General features: G+C 42.1%; 2 protein-coding genes across 3 annotated transcripts in view; both read left to right on the top strand.

Annotated features, from left to right (window-relative positions):
- col6a1 (collagen, type VI, alpha 1) overlaps positions 1 to 4,101 on the top strand; it is a 24,136-nt gene extending 20,035 nt beyond the window's left edge. The window contains exons 32-35 of the mRNA XM_005740183.2: positions 83 to 269; positions 361 to 532; positions 787 to 816; positions 2,140 to 4,101. Of these exons, the coding sequence (XP_005740240.1) occupies positions 83 to 269; positions 361 to 532; positions 787 to 816; positions 2,140 to 2,744 (994 nt within the window). The 3' untranslated portion in view covers positions 2,745 to 4,101. The remainder of the gene's footprint in view (positions 1 to 82; positions 270 to 360; positions 533 to 786; positions 817 to 2,139) is intronic.
- A 5,781-nt stretch (positions 4,102 to 9,882) lies between these two features.
- col6a2 (collagen, type VI, alpha 2) lies at positions 9,883 to 22,579 on the top strand. 2 transcript variants are annotated; one of them, XM_005740181.2, is made up of 32 exons: positions 9,887 to 10,089; positions 11,789 to 11,876; positions 12,012 to 12,112; positions 12,211 to 12,354; positions 13,038 to 13,400; positions 13,481 to 13,501; positions 13,596 to 13,661; positions 13,762 to 13,860; positions 13,966 to 13,992; positions 14,110 to 14,136; positions 14,230 to 14,274; positions 14,377 to 14,430; positions 14,510 to 14,572; positions 14,663 to 14,725; positions 14,828 to 14,881; positions 14,965 to 15,000; positions 15,094 to 15,156; positions 15,837 to 15,899; positions 16,016 to 16,078; positions 16,172 to 16,234; positions 16,320 to 16,370; positions 16,455 to 16,553; positions 16,632 to 16,694; positions 16,775 to 16,810; positions 16,899 to 16,944; positions 17,038 to 17,190; positions 17,280 to 17,374; positions 18,796 to 18,977; positions 19,073 to 19,251; positions 19,349 to 19,387; positions 21,267 to 21,598; positions 22,120 to 22,579. In XM_005740181.2, the coding sequence occupies exons 2-32, from the start codon at positions 11,801 to 11,803 to the stop codon at positions 22,387 to 22,389; spliced, it is 3,036 nt and encodes a 1,011-aa protein (XP_005740238.1). In that variant the 5' UTR covers positions 9,887 to 10,089; positions 11,789 to 11,800; the 3' UTR covers positions 22,390 to 22,579. The 2 variants fall into 2 exon arrangements, with proteins under 2 accessions (XP_005740239.1, XP_005740238.1); XM_005740182.2 differs by lacking the exons at positions 21,267 to 21,598; positions 22,120 to 22,579 and adding an exon at positions 19,833 to 21,122 and having other exon boundaries at positions 9,883 to 10,089.
- Positions 22,580 to 24,807: the final 2,228 nt, after the last annotated feature.

Here is a 24,807-nt window from a genome sequence, read left to right as displayed (position 1 = left end):
TTAAGTGTTTGTGTGTGTGTGTGTGTGTGTGTGTGTGTGTGTGTGTGTGTGTGTGTGTGTGTGTGTGTGTGTGTGTGTGTAGGGCAGTGAGAGACATGAAGTGGCTAGCTGAGGCCACGTACACAGGCGAGGCCCTTGATTTTGCTTTGAGCAACACAATCAGTGTCATGAGGAAAGAGAACAAAGTCGTTCTCGTTCTCACTGATGGACGCTCTGATATCGACAGAGACAAGACCCCCCTCAACATACTCTGTGGTAAAGGCCTCCAGGCAAGTGTGACACACTTTGAAACACACACTGTAGAAGTTTGAATCACATCCCTGTACAGGCAAACCTAAAAGGTCCCTGCTTCATCTCTAGGTTGGTGGTTTAGGAGTAAAGGACTACTCAGGCCGTGAGCCCAACCAAGAGCAGCTCGACGACGTGGTGTGTAAGAGCGACCCCAAACCAGGCTTTTCCTTCGTGCTGGATAACTTTGCTGAACTTCTCGACGACAACTTCCTGCAGAACCTTACAGACAGAATCTGTAAAGGTACAGCACAGCTCCACATATTTATATAACCTATGAATGCTCTCCTTATCTAGTTATTAGTGTTGTTTTAGCAACACCATATTCACGATATACAGCGATATCCAGGCGTCTGTGTCAGTTGCGGTAACAGAGAAACATTAAAGACTTCTTTGTAGTAACAAAACAACACGCCAGTATCTGATCTTGCAGTTATTTAACCAGCTGGAAACAGTAATTTGGAAATAATTTGACTTATCTTGTGCTTTCTGTTACAGAGAAGAAATGCCCAGACTACAGATGTCCCAGTAAGTCTGATATTATTTTCCAATACACAGTTACACTGGGTTGTATTATGTTTGTACTATTTTACTGGGTTTGACAATGTCTTACATCCCTCATTCAGAAATCAGTTGTTCAAAGCTATTTTTCTATAGCACCTTTCATGCAGGTTAGTGCAGGTCAAAGTGCTTCACAACTGTCAAAAAGACATAATAAGGAGGAACAAATAAATTATATAATAAATTAATATGCAGCAGACAAGAAATAAATCTAAATTTGAAATGGCCTATAGGTATGATAAGAGTAAGTCAAATAAAGCTTAAATCAATTTAAAAATAGATATTAAAATATTACATTAAAAATGTAAAAATAAAAATAATCACAAATAAAATAGCAACAAAAATACAAAGTTAAAGATATAGTTAAAAACATAGAAAGTTATTTTAAAAAATCTAATAAAAATATGCGACATCAGTAGGACATGTAAGAAAACCCCAAATCCAATCTTTTCAGCATAAAAGATTTGATTTAAATTTCTTTTTAGAGATTTCAAAAACCTGTTGCTCTTGGGTGCTCCTGCTGTTTTAGCGATGTGGGTAAAACCTCATGGCTGCCTCTAAACATTTTCTTCCTCCACACTGGAACAAGAAAAAGACCTGAAATACTTCATATGCCATCAGCACGTGAGACATAGATACTGGAATAAGGCCACGAGGTGCTTTAAAAACAAGTAAAATGATTTTGAATTCACTACTGACAGGCAGCCAGTATAGACTTCAGAATCAATATAATCTTTCTCTTATCTCCAAATAAATGATCTAACTTCTGCTGATGTAACACATTTTAAGTCGACCAGCTAGCAGGGCATTACAATTATCCAGCTTTGTTGGCATAAAAGCATGTTATCAGTTTCTTTGTGTTACTCAGACTTAGAAAAGGTCGAACAGTTTAAAGCAGAAGGAAGGAGACTCAGTGACAGACCCCACATGAGCTCTGACGTTCAGATCAGAGTCAGCCCTCCTACCTCTATGTTTTGTGCTTAGTGGCTAGAGGTAACTCTGAACGAATTCCCTTTTTCTGTTTCCGTCTCTAAGCTTTAGGCTAAAATTTAATTTTAGTTACTTCTGCCTCTGCCTCACCTTTTCTATATTATTTTAAGGATTGTTTGAAAAAATTACATCTCAACACAGTCACGTTATTCAGTGAACGAAAGTCGAAAAAAACCCAAACCAACAATAAATTAGAATCTGGATGTTAAAGACATCATAAATAAATGCTGTGTTTCTCTCTCCTGTGTTGGAAATCTCTGACCAGATGTGTTGTGTGTATTATTTCTGCTTATATTGCAGTCGAGTTTCCTCAAAGTACCGATATTTTGGTGATGATGGACAGCTCGGCCAGCGTAGGCCAGAAGAACTTTGAAATAAGCAAAACCTTTGCCCAACACTTGGCTGATCGCTTCCTAAACGCAAACAGGTCGCTTGGTGCCCAGATTAGAGTGGGTGTGGGCCAGTATAGTCGGAATGCTCGCTTGGACGCGCCGCTGAATAACAATCTGACGGTGTTGTCTGAGGAAATCAAAGCAGCTACCTTCCAAAACGATGGCACCAGCGTGACCCAGGCCTTGGAGTTTGCAATCAGGACTTTAGCCTCCCGCGGGGATGGATCAGCAGGCAGTAAGAAGCTGGTGCTCTTCTCTGACGGCAGGTCTCAGGGCGTCACCCAGCCTGTCCTGGAGAAGCGTGTTCGCGAGGTGGCGGATGCTGGTATTGAGCTCTATGTCATCTCAGCTGGCACCCAGGTCAGCGAGGCTAACCTGCGCACTCTGGTGAGCAGAGGACGGCTGGCCGACATCACATACGCTCAGCGCCATCTGTTCCGTCTCCCAGACTACCCATCTCTGCTCCGTGGGGTCTTTTACCAAACCGTCTCCCGCAGGGTGTCCATGCCCTGAATGGGGATACACCATACAACAGGACTAATACGCTTTACATTTTTAGTCCAATGAATATTCAGTCTCACTCATTTACAGTACACTGTGTTTAAAAAAGAAAAGAAAGTCGCAAAACGACTAATGATTGTGTGGCAGAAAAAATGTAAATTTCTTCAAAAATTACCCAGAAACCTTTTTTTTTTTTTTTACCCCAACTTGATCCTCCAAGGCGGACCATGTTAGGCTGTGTACAAACCCCGGTGCCTTCGCTGAGATCATAACCAAACGAAGGTATTTGACCTAAACCTCCCACTTTTAGAAATTTCTGCCTTGGAGGTAAAGTTCAGGATACAAAAGTGCCAAATAAATGGGTAACTCCGGTCCTGGAGAGCCATCAGTATTAGCACGTGTCTATTTCTAGCTTTCATCTGCATTAGGCTGATTTCTACTCAGGTATCCCTGTATCACTGTCAGCTCTGACTTCAGCTTTAAACAAGGCTCTTTGAAACAGCACTTACTTGCCTCTCCAGGACCGGACCTCCTGCCCTTTCAAGGATTGTGTTTAGAGTCTAATGTGGATTCTTTTTTCTTATTTTCATTACAACTCTAGCCACTCTTTCAAGTGGTGGCAGATCTGTTGTGTGACAGTAACGCAAAATGAAGTGACCAATCACAGCTGTGAACTGATTTATTTTAAACTCCACCTCCATGATCTTTAAGTGTTAACTTAGTCCACAATTGGAGAAAACTCACACTGTTCATTATGTCAAAGTTATATTAAATCACCAAAACAGGATGTGACATCAGATAGGCTTATGTAGAAAGCCTGCTTCACCAGAACTCCACAGCTGGACCTTACCTGTGTGGTTCTGTCTGTGAGTATGTGTGAACCCTCTCAGTGTGTGGTCATCATTTACATGTGAATGTGTGTTTTACACAGAGCCTCGGGGCGTTGGGCCATAAACAGCTGTGCTATGGTCGCTGGTTCAAATAATGGAGTAATGATAAAAAACTGTTCTTTGTTGTCTGTGGAGCAGAAAAGCCTCAGTTTCACACACACATACGCTTACACGCATACATTGGTTCAGTGACCTTGGAATCTGCCATGGTGGAAACCTTGAAAATAAACATGGCACTTCTCACACCTACCCACACACAGAAAAATACACACAGCTTTTTAGATCACCTTAAGTGGAAGTTCAAAGTTGTTGTTATCTTCATTGGCTCAGAGTCACTGAGCTGTTGTTGTTATCTGTGGTGCTACTAGTTTCAGTGTATTAGCCTCTACCCTTTTTGTTAAAGAAGATATTTTTACCGTGGGGATGCACAGCCGCAGTAGTTTCATAAGAGCTCCTTCAATAAAGGTTGCTGCACCTAAGTGTGATTGTTTTTGTCCTGTACACACACACTCGCAAAGCTAGTTTACAAAGATCCATTCACACATGTTCATGTACCTCTACTGACAATTCTTTGGTTCAGATTAAAACACTGAGGAGAAAAAAGAATTTTTACATCTCTCAGGTAGTGTTATAAAACAATGCATACATTTACATTGCTATGCAGATGATACTCAATCATATTTATCTGTGAAGCCAGCAATTAGTTAAACTACAGACAAGTCTTCAGTACACAAATGACCGAATTTCCTGACTGAATTTCTCTTCACCTAGACTCCAACAAATTGAGGTTATTGTACCTGAGCCCTAAAAATCTTAGAAAGTGTGGTTTCTAACCAGGTTTCTACTCTGGGTGGCATTACCCTGATGTCTGCTAACAGTGTGAGGAATTTTGGAGCCATTTTTGAAAAGCTAGTCCATTTGGGGCAGGTAGGTAGAGTGGTGGCCCCATGATCAGAAGGTCGGGGGTTTTGACTCCACTGAACGGCTACCCTGAGGTACCCCTGAGCAAGGTACCGTCCCTACACACTGCTCCCCAGGCGCTGCATTGGTAGCTGCCCACTGCTTCACTGGGTGAATTGGTTAAATGCAGAGGAGTAATTTCCCTATGGGGACTAACACATACACATTATTTGTTACTCATAGGCAGGAATACTGTGATTCATTACTGTCAGGCTGTTTTCAAAGTTCCCTGGAAAGTCTTCTGTTGATCCAAAATGCATATTTCTCCCATAATAGTTTCTCACCATTTGCTCCCTGCTAAATCAGGGAATCAAATTTAAAATCCTTCTCATATACAAAGTCTTGAATAATCAGGCCCCATCATAACTTAAAGATGCCATAGTGCCTTATTATCCTAACTGACTACTTTGTTGTCAGACTGCTGGCTTACTTGTGGTTACTATGGTATTTACTATGGAGGGTGATCGTGGCCGGTGGCGCCAGTGTCCGGCAGCCTCGCCTCTGTCAGTGCGCCCCAGGGTGGCTGTGGCTACAATGTAGCTTGCCATCACCAGTGTGCGAATGTGTGCATGAATGGGTGGATGACTGACTGTGTAAAGCGCTTTGGGGTCCTTATGGACTAGTAAAGCGCTATACCATTACCAGTTACAGGCCATATTTAAAAGTAGAATGAGAGGCAGAGCCTGCAGCTTTCAGGCCTGTGGAACCAATTCCCAATTTGGATCCAGAAGACTAACCCTAATTCTCACTACTTTTAAGATTAGGCTTAGAGCTTTCTTTCTTTTCTTTTTTTTTATAAAAACATACAGTTAGGGTTGGATCAGGTGACCTTTAACCCTCCCTTAGCTATGCTGCTTTAAGCTCAGATTGCTAGACGTCTTTTTCGTACCTCTCTTTTTACTCTTTAATTGCGGTCTTCTCTTTCTGAGAGTTTGTATTTTGCTCTTATTTCTCTTTTCTCTTTTTAATCTTCCCCTTTCCCACTAACAGGTGAGGCCTGTTTCCTTGTTATTCCTGGTTATAATAAATTAAGCAATTAAGCAGATAGCTGATTAATGTCATTCTCAGTAACGATGATGGCCAAAGAAATATCAGTGGGCAAATCCATCATCGGGCAAATCCATCATCGGGCTTAAAAAACATCATAAACGTATCAGGGAGATAGCAAAAATATTTGGGAGTGGTAAAATCAACAGGCAACGTACTGGTCAGCTCAGCAACACCAAAACATCTGGAAGACAGAAAACAACTAAACTGCAGACAACTGAGAGAATTATTTCTACGGTTAAGAAAAATGTCTTCATAACATCCTACCAAGTATACAACACTGTCAAGGAGATAGAGATCTTATACAATCAATAATGAAAATGAGACAAAATAAGAATGGAAATACAGAGGGTTTGCAACAAGACGCAAACTACTGGCTGCACTCGAAAACAGGTAGGCCAGATTCGATTTTGCCAGAAAACATGTAAAAGAGTCTGGAGAGTACTGAGAAAAAGGGAAAAGAATAAAGGAAGACAAAAACAAGAGTGTCAAAGTGTCAGGGTAGTGTCAGCAGGTAAGTGACGGAAGTGACGGACAAGGTAAGCGACTCATGTAACTGACGTCAGACGCCAGAGATTTTGGCAGAAAATTAAAGCGAATGGTAGTTTAGAATTGAACAAATTCCTTTAAGCTTCAGTATTACCAAATACACTTATCAAATGCAGAAAAACTCACAAACAAACAACAACTGAAGGTGACTATGGTAAAGGCCTTGAAGAGCATATCAAAGGAGGAACCAGCATTTGGTGATATCTATGGGTTATGTATCAGTAATTACTGAGTGCAAAGGATTTTCATCCACACAAACCCATCTACCTATCCATCTATTTTCATCCACTTATCCGGGCAGAAGCCTAAGCAGAGAAGCACAGACCTTCCCCATTCACCTTCTCAAGCTTATCTGAGGGAACACTGAGGAATTCCCTGGCCAACTGAGAGATGTAATCTCCTCGGTGTGTCCTAAGGCCTCTTCCTGGTGGAACATGAAAAATTTCATGCATAAGAGTTTAATCTTCATTTCGTACAAAACTAAAAAAATATATTGTGAAACTTTACTTAGATAAAAGTGCGGTTGTGAGATTAGCAAATTAGCATGCAGCATTGCCATTAGCTCTGGAAATTCTCCAAGAGTTGCTAGCTGTGCTGTAGACATGTCTTTTTTTTTTACCTGTTCTTTGCAACAATATTTAATTTTTTTTTTTAATAAAACAATAATTTTGATAGATAATCAGGAAAGAGTGGGGAGAATTTTTCAGCCTGTTTTACACTGCTAAATGTCCAAGTGCTAAAGTCACCATTTCCCATTTGAAGACAGCTTAATGTTCCATCTCTCAGTGTAACAGGCCAGTAGTCTTGTACAGCTTCCAAAGTGCTACCCATTGTGACGGCAAGTATCAGCCTGTTGAAATGCCCCTAGCAAGACAAGATACAGGACTGCTGACCTCTTTGCAGAAAAGGACAAGAGAAGGAATTCGTTTAGCAAAAACTGTCCATGATTTATTTAAAATATTTGCCTCTTCATCACTCTGTATCCAGAGACACACAAATGTTTGATTTTCTTCTCTATTGCTCAATGCGAAACACATGTTTTAAATTAAATCTCCTTAGTCAGAATTCAGGAGAAATTCTTTGAGACTGCCTCACTAAATCTGCTGTTTTCCCCTCCAGTGATCCTGATTTTTTTGTTCAGATCTTGACTGTGCAGCATTTATGTGTGCACCAGACATTCACTTCTGTTCGGGGTGTGTGTATCTCTGTACTGTTTGGTACATAACTTCCTGTGTCCAAGTAATTTTAAAATGACCTGAGCCCGAACTGCGCTTATCAGATTGTTCCACAGATCTTTCCCCAGTGTGCATGTTCTTTTGTGCGCATATGCATGGGTGTGTCCAGTTGCATGTTGCCATGCATGATTTACATTTGCATGCACCTTTTAAATCTGTTGCATGCATGCAGCTATGCACTTGCACAGTGGTGCCAAGCACATAGCTTGTGTTGGCTGTTCTGCAGCTTTTCTGCAATTTCCCGTGCTCCTTCTGTTTTCTGAGGGGACTGGACCTTTCTGTGCTGTCCTGCCCTCAGACCTCAGTACAGACTTTTTCCAAGGAAATTCGCTGAAAGTGTAGAAAATGTTTTTGCAAGATGTGTCCAAAAAAGCGGCAAAAAAGTGTTTGTCTATTATAGTTCTCTAGAACTCTGGAAATGGTCATGCATTAAACCTCCTCAGAGGGTGAAAGAAATTTAAAAAAGAAAAAAACAGAGAAGAAGAAATTTAAGTGTGTGTGTGTGTGTGTGTGTGTGTGTGTGTGTGTGTGTGTGTGTGTGTGTGTGTGTGTGTGTGTGAGAGAGAGAGATGCAAAGAGGTAACAACTACCAGCTGTTTTGTCTATAGACAAAGCACATCTGGATGAAGAGAGAGACTGCCAAAGAAGCAAAAAATGGGGGTTAATGTTAACTTGTGTAATGTTTATATGTAATATCCTGGCATTTGTTCACATATACATATACAGATCAAGAACTGTGTGTGTGTGTGTGTGTGTGTGTGTGTGTGTGTGTGTGTGTGTGTGTGTGTGTGTGTGTGTGTGTGTGTGTCAGAGAGACACAGAGAAGCAGAGACTGGTTTACTCTTATTCGGGAGGAAGGTCATTCCTATCCTATGAGTCACCCAGTTTTAAGAGAGACCAGAACACCCCCATCTCTCCATCACACGCACACACACACACATATTGCTCCACTCTTCTCTTTTTAAGGAAAAACCCTTCCCCATCCAGAGAGAAGAGCTTCACATAGTAATAACTCTGGTCAGCAGCTGGCCTTCTCTTCCTCGTCATTCTCTTTTCTGTCTCAGCACTTCTTCTCATCTTCCCACACGGCAGAATGCTGATTCCTGCCTCACCTCCAGACACCTCTGTAAGCGAGGTAAAGTTAAGAGCAACGTCTTCAAAAATGTCCTTTCACAGATTCGTTACGTGTTCATTCGTGTCGCTTCGTCTAAAGCTTGACAAGGTATTTTATGTTGATCCTTGGTACAGCTTCAAAATAAAACTCCAGATTTTCATTTTTATTTTTTACAGCATCTTCCTTCCACAGTGAGTTAATCCACATGACCGCTTCATTTCCACATTGTTGGCTCTGCCATGTAAAGGATGTACAACTCTGTTTGTACTCCTGTGTTCTGCGCTGGATTACACATTAGTGGCAGTGTTAGTCTTCACTGCAAAGGCAGCTCCAGCAGCATAATCTGCAATGATAACATAAATTAAGACATGCTTTCCATTCACACTGTAAATCTAAGTGTTTGTGCAGATGTGCACAGACAGGGTAAATCCCCTAAAAAAGGGGAGAACTCCCACTACGTTAACACATACAAATAGGTAAATAGTTCGCTTTAAGTCCCTCAAAATATGTAAACATGTGCGCAGAGTCATGCACAGGCTGCTTGTGTTTACACCAGGTATAAACTACAGAGCTTGGCCTACTAATTGCAAGCAGATCACCAGGAACAGGCAAGACGGTGGGTTAGGAGTATGGAGGGGGGTGAGTCTGCTCTTTATCCTGTTTTATTTCATTCTGACCTGCCACATGTCTGAGATCAACTGTGAATACCTCCTAAATGCTTTAGCTTGAGGACCTGAAAGCTCAGCGTGTCCTCAGGTTTTCACCATGTGTTCTGTGGAATGGCAATGATTTTAAAAAACTGTGGCGTTTAAGACAGAAACAAGTCTTGGCATCCTAAATTAGTGGTGCTTGGGGGGAAAAATTGAATGCTGTAAATGACTTGTTGGCCTATAATCTGTCAAGCATATCAGAAATATATCTCTCATCAATGATATCAAGTCATTTTGAGCCAGAAGAATATTCATATGACAAGATAGAAGATTGATCAGCCCAAATATAACATCACACTTCTATAAAGAGAATTTAATTAGTTTAAGTGGCCAAAGATGTAGAACACGGAGCTTGTATGATAATGCAGAATCATAAGAATATTTCCATATCAGGTCATTTCTTTATTTTATATATGAGTTCTTCATAAATACACGTTGACTGCAGACTTTATATCAGGATAAGTAAATACATTAGAAATAAAGAGCACATATAAACACTGGCGATCACTTTCTGGCAAACGACCACCTGTTGGCACGGCAGGCACTTGGTACACGCACGCGCACACACACGGGTTCCAGCGAAGCCACGGCGCCTCCAAGCGGACGGCGTTGCGCACTGAGCTGAGCTGGGAGGAGGAGGAGGGCTCAAGAGCTCGTAGCTGGGGTTGGACCGGGACAGGCGGACGAACGGACGGTTCTTCTGCGGGAAGCAAACGCGCATCCAGGGTGTCATTTCCCACTCTCTCTTCCTGTATCACTCGTTCTCTCGGCTCCCCCTCCCCCCCCTGTGGAGATGAGGAGATAATCAAAAGATAAGCTGCTGACGAAGTTCTGAAGTTGTATAGAGTTTGGGTAAGCTGCACTTTTACGCACAGACTCTTTTTGCTTCTCTGTTTCGCTCTCGCTCTCTCCCCCCGTGTCTCTCTCGTGAACCTGCCTGTCTCCCTCTTCTCTCCTTCTGTGTCTTGTAATTTAGTCCTATGAGCTGAAATGACGGTGTTTTCTCAGCCGACGAAAACTGTTGTGTGAACTCTAGCTCTCAGGCGAGAAGTTTGTGAGTTCTCAGAGCGTCAACCTTCTCTGAGAACTCACAAACGTTAAACAAACAAATAAAAATATCAGAGAGTGGATTGTATATTTCTTTGGGTTTTTTGAACGATATTCACCCGCTCTGAGCTCTAAAGCTGTGAGAGCTCCCACTCGCTCGTGGCCCGGGCAGTGGAAGAGGAGTAGGAACATCTGCAGAAGCTGCAGGACTCCTGCGCAGCTCACAGCCTTTTGTCCGCTAGAGGGACCAGCAGCAAAGCGCGTCGCTGACGAGGTTCTGGCTGATATTCCAGCATTAAAATTAAATGTAGGCCTGTATGAAAACTCACTCAGCAGCGCTGGTGGAAAAAATCATTTTGTTTCACAGATACGAGCTCCACCGAACAGCTGAGCTGTGTAGAGTGACATATATGAATGACACATGTAGTATTGGAAATTGTGTTGAAAGTTCTTTGTTCTCAGATGGAAGCTGTTTTCTCCTGTTTTGCGCCGTTAGTGTGCGTTTTTTCATACTGTGCTCTTGTAGACATTATTTTAGCTGGAGTTCCTAGTTTAAATGGAGTGATGGGCAATAGAGTTCTTAGCTTCTTTCATTTTGCTTCTGCCCAGATCATAAGAGCTCCCACAAGGCCCAATGTGCAACTGGTTTCTGTACATTTGTTTTGAATGGCAGAGACATGTCCCGTCAAAGCTGTAAAGTGTGTGATGCAAATAAGGTCACCGAGCCTGCCCTCAATGGGTTAACCTTGCTGTGACAGCTTTGGCTTTATGTGAGAGTGGAGAAATCCTGTTGATGGCAGTAGAGTGAGACCTTTGAAAGAATTTGGTTTGTGATAAAAATGTGCGCCTTTCTTTTTATCCAATCAACAACCTGTTTTCTGGTCTCCAGATGCAGCCATAGGCTGACCCTGATGTTCAGGAACACGGCTGAGGTTTCATGTTTTTTGTTTTGAGAATATAATCAGGTCAATACCTCGTAGCTTTGAGCTTGAACTGAACTACTTCACTCCTGCACAAGTTTTGTTGTTCTCATTGAACTTTGATGGAATCTGGTTGTAGTTTAGCAGCGGGTTAAGTTTCTACAGCGACACAGTCATACAGTCATACAGTTATTACATTTTTTAGCCTTTCTTTTCTTTTCTGTCTTTGGACACACAAAAAACAAGTTTGACTCATGTGATGCTTTCAAACCTCTTACATAACTGCACGGCAGCCATTTTGTTCACTGTACAACAGTCCCTGCATGTGTTTGTTTGACACTGATGTCGGATGAAGAAAATGAAAAAAAAAAACAAGTTCAGTTTTAAGCAGGGAAAAAGCACTCTAGATACAAAAAATTCATATAGTTTTATATATTAAAGGCTATTCTCTCATCATTTCTTTTTTTCATCTTAATAATCTCATCATGCATGTCTTTGCCTTTCTTTGCTGTTTTATCCTGCAGTTGCCGAATTCATTTCCCAACTGCAATAACTGAAAAGTGTGTTTCAATGTGCCGTGACAGGAGAAGAAGAAGATGGTGGGGTTAGAGTTCGTCCTGTTCGCTCTTCTCTTTGGAGCCCTGACTCGTGCCGAGAAAGCCGATTGCAGCAGTGAGCACGACAAAACTGAACAGCCACAGTTTCACTAACACAACATGGAACATTTGTCTGATTCAAGTACTCTGTGATGTAACAGGAAGGAAGGTTTAAGTTTGTGTTTTTGTGTTCTCATCTTTTCCCTTCTAGAAAAAAACGAATGTCCCATAGACGTGTATTTCACCATAGACACGTCGGAGACTATTGCCCTGCAGGAGCCGCCTCCTGGAGCACTTGTGGAGAGTATCAAGGTTGCTCATTTATTTACAACTCTGTGGCTTAAAACGATCCCTATTGTTGGATTTAGTAAAAGTAACAGCCGTGTTGTGTAATGTTGTTGATGCTGTAGATATTCACGGAGCAGTTCGCACAGCGTTTGGATGATGAAGAGCTCAGGGGTGTCGTGCGGATCACCTGGAAAATCGGTGGACTGCACTTCTCCCAGACACAAAGTGTTTTCAGTCGGTTCGCATCCAAGAATGATTTCATCACAGTGAGTGACGCACACCTCAAAAACCTTTAGTCTTTCAAATACAGCTGTTCACTTTTTGTCCAATAGCCAGCTGGCCTAATTGGCACAGAGACGGATCAATTCAGCTCAAGTTCATTTTATGTATTAGCACCAAATCAAAACAACTGTTACCTCATTGGGCTTTATATTGTAAGGTAAAGACCCTACAATAATATAGAGAATAACAATAAAGAACCCCCACCCCATGAGAAAGCATCTGGGAAGGAAAAACTCCCTTTTAACAGGAAGAAATCTCCAGCAGTACCAGGCTCAGAGAGGGACAGCCGTCTGCCCTCCCTGTCTGGGGCTGAGGGGAGGTAGGCAAGACAAAAACCACATTGTGGAAGAGAGTCGACTAATAATAATAACTAATGATTAAATGCAGAGTGGTGTATAAACACATGGTGAGGGAAAAGAAGTGAATGAAGAAGAAGCATTCAGTGCATCATGGGAAGCCCCCAGCAGCCTCGGACGAATGCAGCATAACTAAGCAAGGATTCACGGTCACCTGATCCAGCGTTAACTGTAAACATTTAAAACAGGAAGGTTTTAAGCCTCATCCTATCAGGCTTCTCCTTTAATGTTTCTGCTGTAAATAACATAAAATAACACAAATTTTGCAACTCATCCTTCATGATAACGCCTCTGATTTTCTATGTTTCCAGGGTGTGAGGGGAATCAGGTATTTGGGTAAAGGGACCTACATCGATTGTGCCCTCAGAGAAATGGCAAAGGAGATACAGAGCTCACCCTCATACCCCAGGGCCCTCCGATTTGCTGTTGTCATCACTGATGGTCATGTGACTGGAAACCCGTGTGGGGGTATTAAGGTGGCAGCAGAGGAGGCTCGTGACAAGGGCATCCATATCTTTGCTGTGGCAGCATCGAATAACATAGAGGAGACTGGGCTGAGGGACATCGCCAGCTCTCCAGTGTCCCTCTACAGGAATGAATATGCAGCTGTGAACTTCAGCCAGAACAGAGTCACGATAGATACCCCAACTATTGATCGAATCATCAAGACAATGGTAACTTCCAAACACACACGCATAAACAGTCACAGCTACTGACAGCTACTGCTAACGTTTTGTGTCCTTTGTCTTCACAGAAACATCTGGCATATGTAGAGGTAAGACACACCTGAGAATCAGAAGAGGATCAGTTTATGAGCTGCCTTCCTTTATCTTCACTGACTGTCTCTCCTTGTGTCTTGTGAACCGCAGTGTTACAATGTGTCCTGTCTGGAGACAAAAGGGCCTCCTGGTCCAAAAGGCCACAGGGGACAAAAAGTGAGTTTAACACACACACAAACACTCATGCTTAGAGCACTTTCACCTATGTGACTTTGATCCTCACAAATGTTTTCTCGTCTGAACTCGATGACTGCAGGGAGCTAAAGGAGACAATGGCGAGCCAGGAATAAAAGGAGAAAGAGGTCGCCCAGGAGACCCCGGTATCGAAGGTCCAATCGGTCAGCCCGGTATCAAAGTAAGAAGCCACACTTTCGCCTACCCATCATCTTCATCAGTGCAACTCTTAACATTGATTTAGGCTTTATAATGACACATGGTTTTCTTTGTCCCATCTCTGTAGGGAGAACCAGGTCTAAAAGGCGAGAAGGTGTGGCTTTTGGATTTTTTCAACTATAAATGGGATATGGAGATGTTTGAAAATGAATGAAAGTAACGTCTGTGTTTCTTATACATAAAATGACTACTGACTTTTGTCTGACTACAGGGAGAGATTGGAACTCAGGGGAAAAAGGTATGTCTAATCTAACGTCATCTCTAAATAATCATTAATGCTGGAAGGTGATTTGCTTTTCTCATCTAACTGTTTCCTCTTTGTTCTCATTAGGGTGTGGCTGGCATCCCAGGACGCAACGGGACAGATGGGCAGAAGGTAGGACTCAAGCAGTCTTTCCTTAAATGCTCTTATTTTGAAATGACGCTCCCAGTTTTTGATCATGGGATGCTTTTCTGATGTATTTGTCGTTGTCTTTAGGGTAAAATTGGGCGAATCGGCGCTCCAGGCTGCAAAGGAGACCCAGGCGACAGGGTATGTCACGTCACTGATTACTATTCAAAACTATTATTACATGCTATCTATTTATGGTCTGTTTTTTGATGGTTTGCAGGGTCCTGACGGTCACCCTGGAGATGTCGGTGAACGTGGTCCTCCCGGATCTGATGGAGACAAGGTAGATGGTCGCTCCTGCTGTAAAAATAATAAAATTAAAAAATCTATAATTTGTTCAAGAGGTGATGAAAGTCTGCTTAATTGTCTTTAGGGAGATCCTGGGCGCCCTGGAAGATCTGGTCCGCCTGGCCCAGACGGAGATGGTGGACCAAAGGTAAATTCTGTACCAGCAAACAGACAAAATAGCAGCATGGAAGTCACATTAGTATGATCAGTGTTGGAGGTGATAGACTAAACTCTGGTGTTTCATCTGCAGGGAGAGAGGGGAAGTCCTGGATCACCTGGTATTCCTGGAGCGAAAGGAAACACTGTAAGATGCATCCCCACATAAATAACAAAGTCACACTCATTCACCTGCTTCAAGGCGCTGATTGCTGTGTTGTGTGTTTTTAGGGAACCCCTGGAGTCCCGGGTGTTCGAGGCGAGAACGTGAGAACACCTATTTCATTTGCCAACAGTCGTTCTCCTGGGAGCTTTGTCTTTATGTGGCATCACAGCTGCCATGCCTTTTTTTGTTTGTAGGGTAGAAGAGGAGACTATGGTCCAAAGGGTTCACAAGGGCCTCCAGGCACTAAGGGAGAGAAGGTATGTCTTTATGTACACACTGACACAAATCGTAAATGTCAGGTTCAGGTTCCTTTATTTGTAGCTAAAGGTGGTTTGGTCTACAGTAGGTGAGCAACTCATCAACATACACATGCAAAACACAAAACAACAGATAAGCAAAAGAAATGAATGCTGTTTTGTACTTTGAACACTGCCAGCCTTCATCAAGAAGGAAGAAACTCAAAGTCAGTATGCAAAGGATGCGAGTGGTCAAAGTAAGATCGAAGCAGCCGACCGCTGGAACTGTCTGGCCTCAGCTGTGGCTCACCAATCAGCCTTTTAGACCAGTCAACAACTTAACTGAGAGGTTTTTTTGCTTACAAATAAGCATCTGACCTGCGCCAACAAGGAAAAGGATAGACTAAGAAAAAAGAGTTTCCTCAGAAATGACAGTCCAATCAGTCAGTAAAGGCTCCAAGATTTTTACAAGACTTCTTTGTAAATATTTTTTACATGTCACACTGACATCTACTAAATCATCCAGGACAGCGCTGTGGTTGGTCTTATCGTCTGAGGTCCCACTAACTTTTGGGACCTTTTGTAACTTTTACATCACCTACGTGATGAATTATTCGCATATCCTCAAATGATTTGTCTCTTAAATCGGTTTTATTATTCCACCACTGGGAGGCTGAAGGGCGTTTTTTACTGTGTTTCAGGGTGAAAGTGGGCCTGAGGGCCAGAGGGGACTTCCCGGTGAAACAGGAAGCGATGGGGCAAAGGTAATATGAACTGCGGTGTCACATTCATTGATTCATTGTCATTGAACACTATACAGTCTTGAGCTCTTTAATCTACTTGAGTTTGTTACATGTGCACTTTTCTTTGTTCTGAACAGGGTGATGTTGGCTTGCCAGGACCTAGGGGACCAGCAGGCCCACCAGGAGAGAAAGGAAGAACTGTGGGTTAAAAGTCACATTTGAGAACTATATTTAAAAGTCCCTTAAAGACATATATGTTAATCCACTCTCCATTTACTCTGCTTGTATTTTAGGGCAGCAGAGGTGACCCTGGTGATGCTGGACCTAGAGGAGAGCCTGGAAACCTCGGACCAAAGGTTAGACTCTCCACGTTTGTTTCTGTGGTAGCTGTCCTCATAGCTGCAGTTCCTTGTTTTGACTCTTTGTTTTATCGCTACTCAGGGAGACAATGGAAGAGCTGGCTTTAGCTATACGGGATCAAGAGGAGAACCGGTAACTTAGAATCAATGCGTTAACACTGCTTATAGTTTCTGCCTGACATGGCCAGGTGATGAAATTTTCCCCGATAATACGCAGGGTGACAGAGGAGACAAGGGTAAGCGTGGACCTCGTGGCACCAGAGGTGACTGTGGTCAAAAGGGTGAACCTGGACTTAAAGGAACTCCAGGACAACCAGTAAGTAGCACCTCGGATGAAGTTTGAAGTTTCTCTTTCGCTCAAAGGAAAGCTGTGTGATTTATTTCCTTCCAACAGGGCGAGCCAGGGTCCCAGGGTGAACCTGGATCAAGAGGCCCAAAAGGAGAAGCTGGGCGTGATGTGAGTACACAAAAAACAAACAGACAGATCCATTATGTAGTTGCATTCGCAGTGTGATATTTCGCATTGTCTTTTTGCAGGGAGATCCTGGCCCTGAGGGGGATCCCGGCCTCACTGTGAGAATATTGCAACCAACTACACTTTTATTATGTCAGCACAAACACATGATGATGATTTAATGATGTTTCCTGTCTTTTCCTGCAGGAATGTGACGTCATGAACTACATCAGAGAGACGTGTGGCTGCTGTGGTGAGTTTGTTTGCCTCTCTCTAAACATTCATGACATCAAAGTGCTCTGTCAGATTGTCAGACCTTCACAGCGTGCTGCGTTTTCATCTCTAGACTGTGAGAAACGTTGCGGGCCGCTGGACATCGTGTTTGTTATCGACAGCTCAGAGTCCGTGGGTCTCACCAACTTCACCCTGGAGAAGAACTTTGTCATCAACACCATCAGCAGACTGGGATCATTTGCCAAAGACCCTCTGTCAGACACAGGTAGATACAGCTGTCAGGCTTTAAGTTCACATTTTTACAAGATAACTCCCAATTACACCTGTTAATAAGATAGCCACGCTTGTTTCCAGGCACTAGGGTGGGAGTGGTTCAGTACAGTCACAGTGGAACCTTCCAGGCCATCCGGCTCAACGACCCCAAGATTGATTCATTGGCTGCTTTCAAGGTCTCACACAGACGGACACAAACACATGTGTCAGTTTATTTTTAGAGTAGAGAGGAGATTGTTCTTTACACCAGATGTTTTTTTTTAATGAACTAGGCTGATCAGTCTGCACATGTTCCTCTCAGTACGTTGCTTAGTAGTGTCTGAGCTGCAGAAGATGGAATTCACCATCATAAAGCAAGTGTCTGGCCACATATGATGTTTTTCTTATTATAAACAAATCAGAAAAGAATAAAAACGATGATACACTGCATATAACAGGTTGATCAGCCACTGTGATGTCACCCATTGACTTGGGGGCTCTCATTTTAAAGCTTTCAGTTTTACATTTTAGCCAGTGCTATTTCAGTTTTTTAAAAGCACATGTCCCAAGCCAGGGATGGATCATACTCAGATCTTGGATTTCAAGTTAATACTGAAGCAATTTGCAAGTTAGAAGGCTACCACGCCCAGAGATATGCCTCATTTATTTCATTTTCATTAGAGCTTTAATCAACAAACCCAACAACACGTTGGATGGAAGATTTGAAACTTAGCACTGAGATTTTAAACTAGTTAAGAAAGTGTTTTCCACACATCATGAATCAAATTTTAAAAAAGCAGAGTGATTTTCCCAGACCTCTTCACAATTGAGGCTTAGACGATCTGCCCCCTGCTTGGCATTAGAAAGAATGTAAGAAGTGTAATCCAGCTTCTCTCAAAATATTGTTTGTTACAATTGCTGAAACAAGTTTAAATTTGAACTTGAATGTGGTCAGTGCAAACTTTATCCTATTTTATTACATTAGGGTGTGTCTGAAAAAAATGGAAATAACTTCTGAATCTGAACAGTGATGTCAACACAGCAGTACCTTAAACCTGCATTCTTTCTAATGGCCAGAAGGGGGCGACTCATCTGGTTGCAAAAACAAATCTGTCTCTATGAAAGTTTATGGGAAAATGTATCCACTTATCTATTGACTCATAGCCTTGAAAATCACTTCACTGTCAAATTCATGGTCCCATGTGCTAGTTTTAAGTCCTATTTAATAATACAGAGTGTTCATTTTGTAATTTATGGTTCCACTAAGAATGAAAAAGATAATAAAACAGGGTATAATTTAGAGATAGTGCCTTTCTGATCTGCAAGCTACTGTAACCTCTATAACTATAATTAAGGTAAAATGCTTAGTTTCTTACCGACATCCATCCTTTTGCTTGTTTCATTTCAAAAAAACCAAGGCAGTAAATGACAAAAAAAAGGGATTCAACAAACCATTGGGTGTCATTACAGCCTATAATTTCACCTCAGCACATAATACCATAATTGTTTTTATAGAACAAGGCCGTAGTCAGACATGAAGCGCCTTTGTAAAAATAATGGTGGTGATGTGACATAATACGCGGCAAACAACTCTCATACTGTCGTCTCCATCGCTCAGGATGCAGTAAAGCGTTTGGAGTGGATCGCAGGAGGTACGTTCACGCCGTCTGCTCTGAAGTACGCCTACGACAACCTGATCAGGGACAGCCGCAGAGCGAAAGCCAACGTCACTGTCGTCGTCATCACCGATGGACGCTTTGACCCCAGAGATGACGACAATCTGCTCACCTACCTCTGCAGGTGCTACTGGGGCTGTGGTTTGAGATTCATTTTTTGTGAAAAGGATCATTTTTATCTCATCGATTGTGTTTGTGTGAACCAATGCGTGTGAGTAGAGATCCCAACGTTGACGTGAGCGCCATTGGTATCGGAGACATGTTTGAGCAGATCGAGGAGAATGAGAGTCTGAAGAGCATCGCCTGCCAGAGGGATGGTAAAGTAATGGGAATGAGACGCTTTGCAGACCTAGTGGCAGAGGAGTTCATTGACAAGATCGAGACCGTGCTCTGCCCAGGTAAATACACAGAAATATTCATTATGTGCAGCATGTAGTGGACTAACCATCTTGTTTTGTTCTTCATGGTTTGACATATTCGCTATCTTTGTTTTAGATCCTTTCATCGTGTGCCCTGATCTGCCTTGTAAATCAGGTAGGATTTTTTGTATAAGTCTAAGTGTCCTGTTGTAGCTTCACTTATTCCTGTAACATTTATACTACGCTTCAAATTAAGTTACTTTTTGTTTTGCCTTATTGAAAGTTCTTCCATCGAGGTACTTTTACCTATTTATACAAATCGCCCTGCATTTCACTTCAGTGGTGGCCATTTACAACTTAAATACCAATAGATTTGCCTTCTTTTTGAAGCATACTGCCCCGTTAGACTGCATTAGGATTTGGTTGCAATTTGTTAAACCGTGCGAGCAGTAGGTCAGTAGAGATCATTACACCTCCTTTGTATTGGTGCGATTACATTTTTTGGCTCAATCTAAGAATTTTCAAGCAACTCAGTGTACCTCCGACATCTCAGTTGGCTCTGTTGGTGCCTCGTGTTTGTGGGACCACGCCCACAATGTTATTCCGCCCACTCGTTGCAGGAGGGGGCATCTCTGTGGGGCAAGCCCCACCCCCCTGGAAGCCACTAGCCGAAGAAGGCAGCCCCTCATTGGTCCCCACCTCTTTGGAGGGTGTGACCAGCCTGCTGAACGGCCTGAGCGAGCAACAGTATGGGATTGGTGTGGCGACCATGGCGTACACAGCCCAGAGAGCCAAACTCACCCAAGGAGCGGACAGGCAGCAGTGGACCCAGCTGTTCATCAACTCCTTCAAATATGTCTATGGGGACATTATGGGGGACCCAACGAAAGCCATAGGACTTTGCTAATGCTAATATGCTAACCATGCCACCTCGCCATTATGGATGCCATTGACTAATAAGCTTACTGCTGGACAAAGAATAGAATTTATTCAAACTGTGGGCATTGTTTTATTGTTTAAACTATGCAGGTGAAATATACACCTGGGCTGAACTGCATGATATGAAGCTGGTCTTTTACTAAGCTTTCAGAGAACCCTTTGTGTGAATTGACTTCAGTCAAAATGTGGATTCATGATCCCTTCTGGCCTCAGAATATAAATATAAATATAAACATTTATGGATATAGCACAGTAATCCTGAATATGTCTGTTAGTAATATGTACAGATCACGTATTTCAAAACATTTTCAATTGAAATGGAAAATGAATGTCATGCTGGAGGCAGATTTGTCTACAGAGCCGTTCTTGTTATTCGGTTACAGTTGATGGAGCCTCATTTTCACTGTGAATCACTCCGATGACAGTTTTTTTTTGCTGTTTTGCACGTATCCATGGTTACAGCCTTTATGTTTTTTTCCCCTGTGAATGAATCACGTCGGTGAAAGGCTGTTACACGTGGAAAATATCTGGTTTTACACAATTCACAGCATACTGTATGTGAGTCAGAGGATGGTGTATGTTAATGTTTGGTTAAATGAATTGGCACCGACTGTGAGGGAACTATTGTATGATGTGCCCTTGACTGGTGCATGTTTTTCAGGGGGATTTTTTTTGCATGTGGCTTGGCTTGCAAAGTAGGATGACTTGAAGAAAAGGACCACAGAGTGGCTTCAATCCAATGTCATGTTATTGTTTTAGCTCTGTGACTGCAACTTGCTGATGTGAACATTGTTCACGTTGTTCATTTTGTTTCCTGTAAAATGGGATACATTCATATATTATTTTTATTTTAATGTCTAAAGAGAATAAACTCAACGAGCAAACTAAAACAGTGCTTTATTGACAAGGCCGGTCAGAATCTGGGAAGGCTACTCAAAGAAATACTGAAAGAGCCGGACTGCAGCTGGCATGCATGGAATTACAGCATGTTGTTGTTAATATGTGTATATATATTTTTGTTGTTGTTGTTGTTGTGGGCTTTGACTCTTGAGCATCTGTTTTCCAGCTGTAGCTCACCGAACACCCTGCTATGTATGTATGTGTGTCTGTTCCAGAGCCTGCTGTGGCTGCTTGTGTTCAGCGGCCAGTGGATATGGTGTTCCTCCTGGATGGTTCTGAGAGGATGGGGCTGGAGAACCACCGCAGGGCCAAAGAGTTCATTGAGAATGTGGCTCGCCGTCTCGTCCTGGCTACCGGCGAAAATGACGATAGGAATTCCCGCCTGGCTTTGTTACAGTACGGCAGCCGCTCGGAGCAGAGGGAGGAGTTCGCACTGACGCATAACCTCACAGTGATCTCCGATTCACTAGCAGGCGTCACCTACATGGATTCTTCCTCTGCTTTGGGCAGCGCTATCATCTATGCTGTCAACAATCTGGTGTTTAAGGTATAACAAATATACACATCTTTTTTTTTTTAATTTGAGAAGTCCAGACCACTCCCTCCAGCTGTTTGAGGTGACACGCAGCTTGTGTGCTAGCCAACACCCGCTTCTAACTGTAAATGGCTGAAGGTGCTTAATGTCTAAATTGTTGTGTTACTTAAAAATTAACCTAAACACAGAGACTTTGAAGGATGAAGTCAGTGAAGTCAGCTTGAGAGATCAAAACAGTTTTTTACTTTGTTGTAGCATTGTTAACTCTGTTGTAAAGCTCAGCATTTTAACAAGGGAGTCTGTGGGGATTGACTCACTTTTAGAGCCTGCCTCATGTGGCCAGACGAGGTACTGCAGTTTTTGGCATTTTGGTGTGTTGTTTTATTTTGCAGTCCTAGTGGTTGTCTTGTTGACTCCCTGGAGTTTTCACTGATTGACTGACAATCTTCTGGCATCACTAATGTCGCAAGTATGGAGCAAAAAATGCTCAAATGATACGCGACTTTATTATTTGTTTTATGTTGTGTTTGTAGGGCAACAGTCGCTTGTCACGCCGCAACGCTGAGGTGGCCTTCGTGTTCATCACTGATGGCATCACAGCCAGAGAGCAGCTGGATGAAGGTGTGAGCGCCATGAAGAGAGCGGAAGGCGTTCCCACGGTGATCGCCATGGGAAGCGACACTGATGAGGAGGTGCTAAAGAAGGTGGCGCTCGGAGACACGTCAGCCATCTTTAGGGGAGACGATTACGCCATGCTGAACAAGCCGGCCTTCTTTGAGCGCTTCATCCGCTGGATATGCTAGAAAGGAACTGTAAAGCTAGAACGAGAATTCATGGGAGGAAAGAAGGACCAGTTCCTTCAGCGTACATGTAAACACACCCTCACAGACCACACCTCTGTGGTCACTATCATTACTGGATAGAAGGCACTGAGGGGGCTACATATCGTTAGCTTCATAGCATAAGTGCCTAAGTCATTTTTTTGTGTTTTCGGAAAACAAGACAAAACTAATTTTCTAAATATCACATGCATATTTTTAAATATCACATGCATATTTTTAAATATCACATGCATATTTTTAAATATCACATGCAATTTGACCAGAAAATGACTTAGGCACTTATGCTATGAAGCTAACGATATCCTGTCATTATGGGAGAAAATTAATTTACCAAAAGCAAAAGCAGTCTATGCAGGACCAACACACACACACACACACACACACACACACACACACACACACACACACACACAAAGACATGCAGTATCATTTGTATCAGCTGTTCTTTTAATCTCAAATCTATATTTTCAGCCAAAGACCTCCCAAAGGAGAGGTACGTGATTTCTGAATGTGTACCACTTTATCAGTAGGCTTTATTTTGTATTAATTTTTGGTTTGCCGAAACACATTTTCCTCCCTCTCTCACAGACGTGTGCACACACACAGTCCTTTTTTCCAGGAAGTCAGTATTTACTTAAAAGGTGCTAAAGTAGAAAAACAAGGACAAAGCCATTTTATTTGGTATTGAATGTGTTTTTTACTTCATGTTATGCTGTAATTGTAGATTGATCAGGGCATAAAAACATGTAGACATGTTTCAAACACAAATTACACACACAAACGCATATTCAGTAGATAATTGCACACTGATTAACACGCAAGCCTAAATGAACCAAATCTGTAAACCTGACGTCCAAATAAAGCCTGATATTATGATCCCAGCACTGTCTGTTGTGTCTGCCAGCCTGTTTGTAATTTCTTTGACACCAGTGACTTTCCTCGGTTTTACGCAGTAACTGTTAGTCAGCTTGCCTCCTGCTGGAACTGCTGGATAATGATTCAAACCAATAAACTAGTTCTTTATATTGTAAAGGAAAATATATTTTCTAATGCTCATTTGCTGTGTATTTTTCTTTATGTATTTTAATTATAAAGGCCTGTATAAAGGAAGGACAGCTTTGACTCACAAACAAACTGCTTAGCCAGACTGACACTCTGCAGAACAGGAAGCTTTCATGCTCATAACTCTCCGTAACTAACAGCGGGTTGTATTTTTTCCCCCATTCACCCAGAGCAGGTGAGACATTAAAAGACAGGGTAAGCTTCTCTAGCAACCATGTGGATTTAAAAAATAAAATGTATAAACCACACCAGCAACATTTACATCCATATCCTATAGACACCAAAGAGAGGGGTGTATAAGAAGGGTTAGCAGAAGTATGGACATTATCAGCTGTCAGATTTTTTATTCTTTTGGGACAATGTTTACATTTTAGTAGAGGTAGTCAGATCTTTTTTGAAAGGTATTGAGTGGTTTCGCTTTCCCGAGCCTTGACTTGATGCAAATAGACTGACCATGTATGATAAGAGTTTTTAGGAGTAGCTTAATTATTTCTTCCATTTCTTTTGTTTTTCATATTTGCAGTTGGTTAGCAACTGTAACAGTAGAATGGCTGTCACAATAACAGTGTAATGCCTTTTTACCAATAATGTAGTTTGGGCTGTTTCTTATAGTTACAAAGGGCTTTCAAAGTTTTTACATCAGAAGCCGATCCTGTTGCAACCCTCCCATAAAAGACTACTTTTTAGCAGCCCATCTATGACCCTTGGTGCAGTGGTGTAATTCCAATAGAAGACAATAGAATTATCCTCAATGAGCACACATTACAATCAGTACTTGGCTGATTAGAAAAGAGGGGGAAATCCCTAAAATACACAGCCAGAGAAATACACAGCCAAAACAGTAAATCAGTGGGTGAAAATGCTCAATGATTGCAAATGCAAAAGGAGATAAAATTATTAAGGTGGGCTGCCTATGATCCTGGTTTTAAGACACCATTATAAGACATAAGGTATTATCTCTTTTGAGCCAACCATCCCTTTAACGTTAACTAGTAATGACTTCATGAACTTCTTCACAAATAAAATTTTTTATCATTAGAGAAAAAATTACCAATAATCATCCCACAGATGTAATATTATCTACAGCCCAGGCTGGACTGGGACAAAAAATCGGCCCGGGCATTTTGACTAGAGGACCCACCAGGATAAAGATTGAAAATGTGACGTCATTCAGGGGTAAAACCGCAAAGGATTCTGGGAACTTGTGGCAAGAGGTACTAGCGCACGCAGGCTTTCAATTGAACTCAGTTACACAGCGATAAAAAGAAACACAAAAAATGGCAAGAAGCTGTTGTATTATTAACTGCAATAGCCGGT

The sequence above is a fragment of the Pundamilia nyererei genome, unplaced genomic scaffold (assembly GCF_000239375.1).
Source record: "Pundamilia nyererei isolate P.nyererei 1_Seehausen unplaced genomic scaffold, PunNye1.0 scaffold00098, whole genome shotgun sequence".
Classification (NCBI taxonomy): domain Eukaryota; kingdom Metazoa; phylum Chordata; class Actinopteri; order Cichliformes; family Cichlidae; genus Pundamilia; species Pundamilia nyererei.
This window is presented reverse-complemented; position numbering and strand designations above follow the sequence as displayed.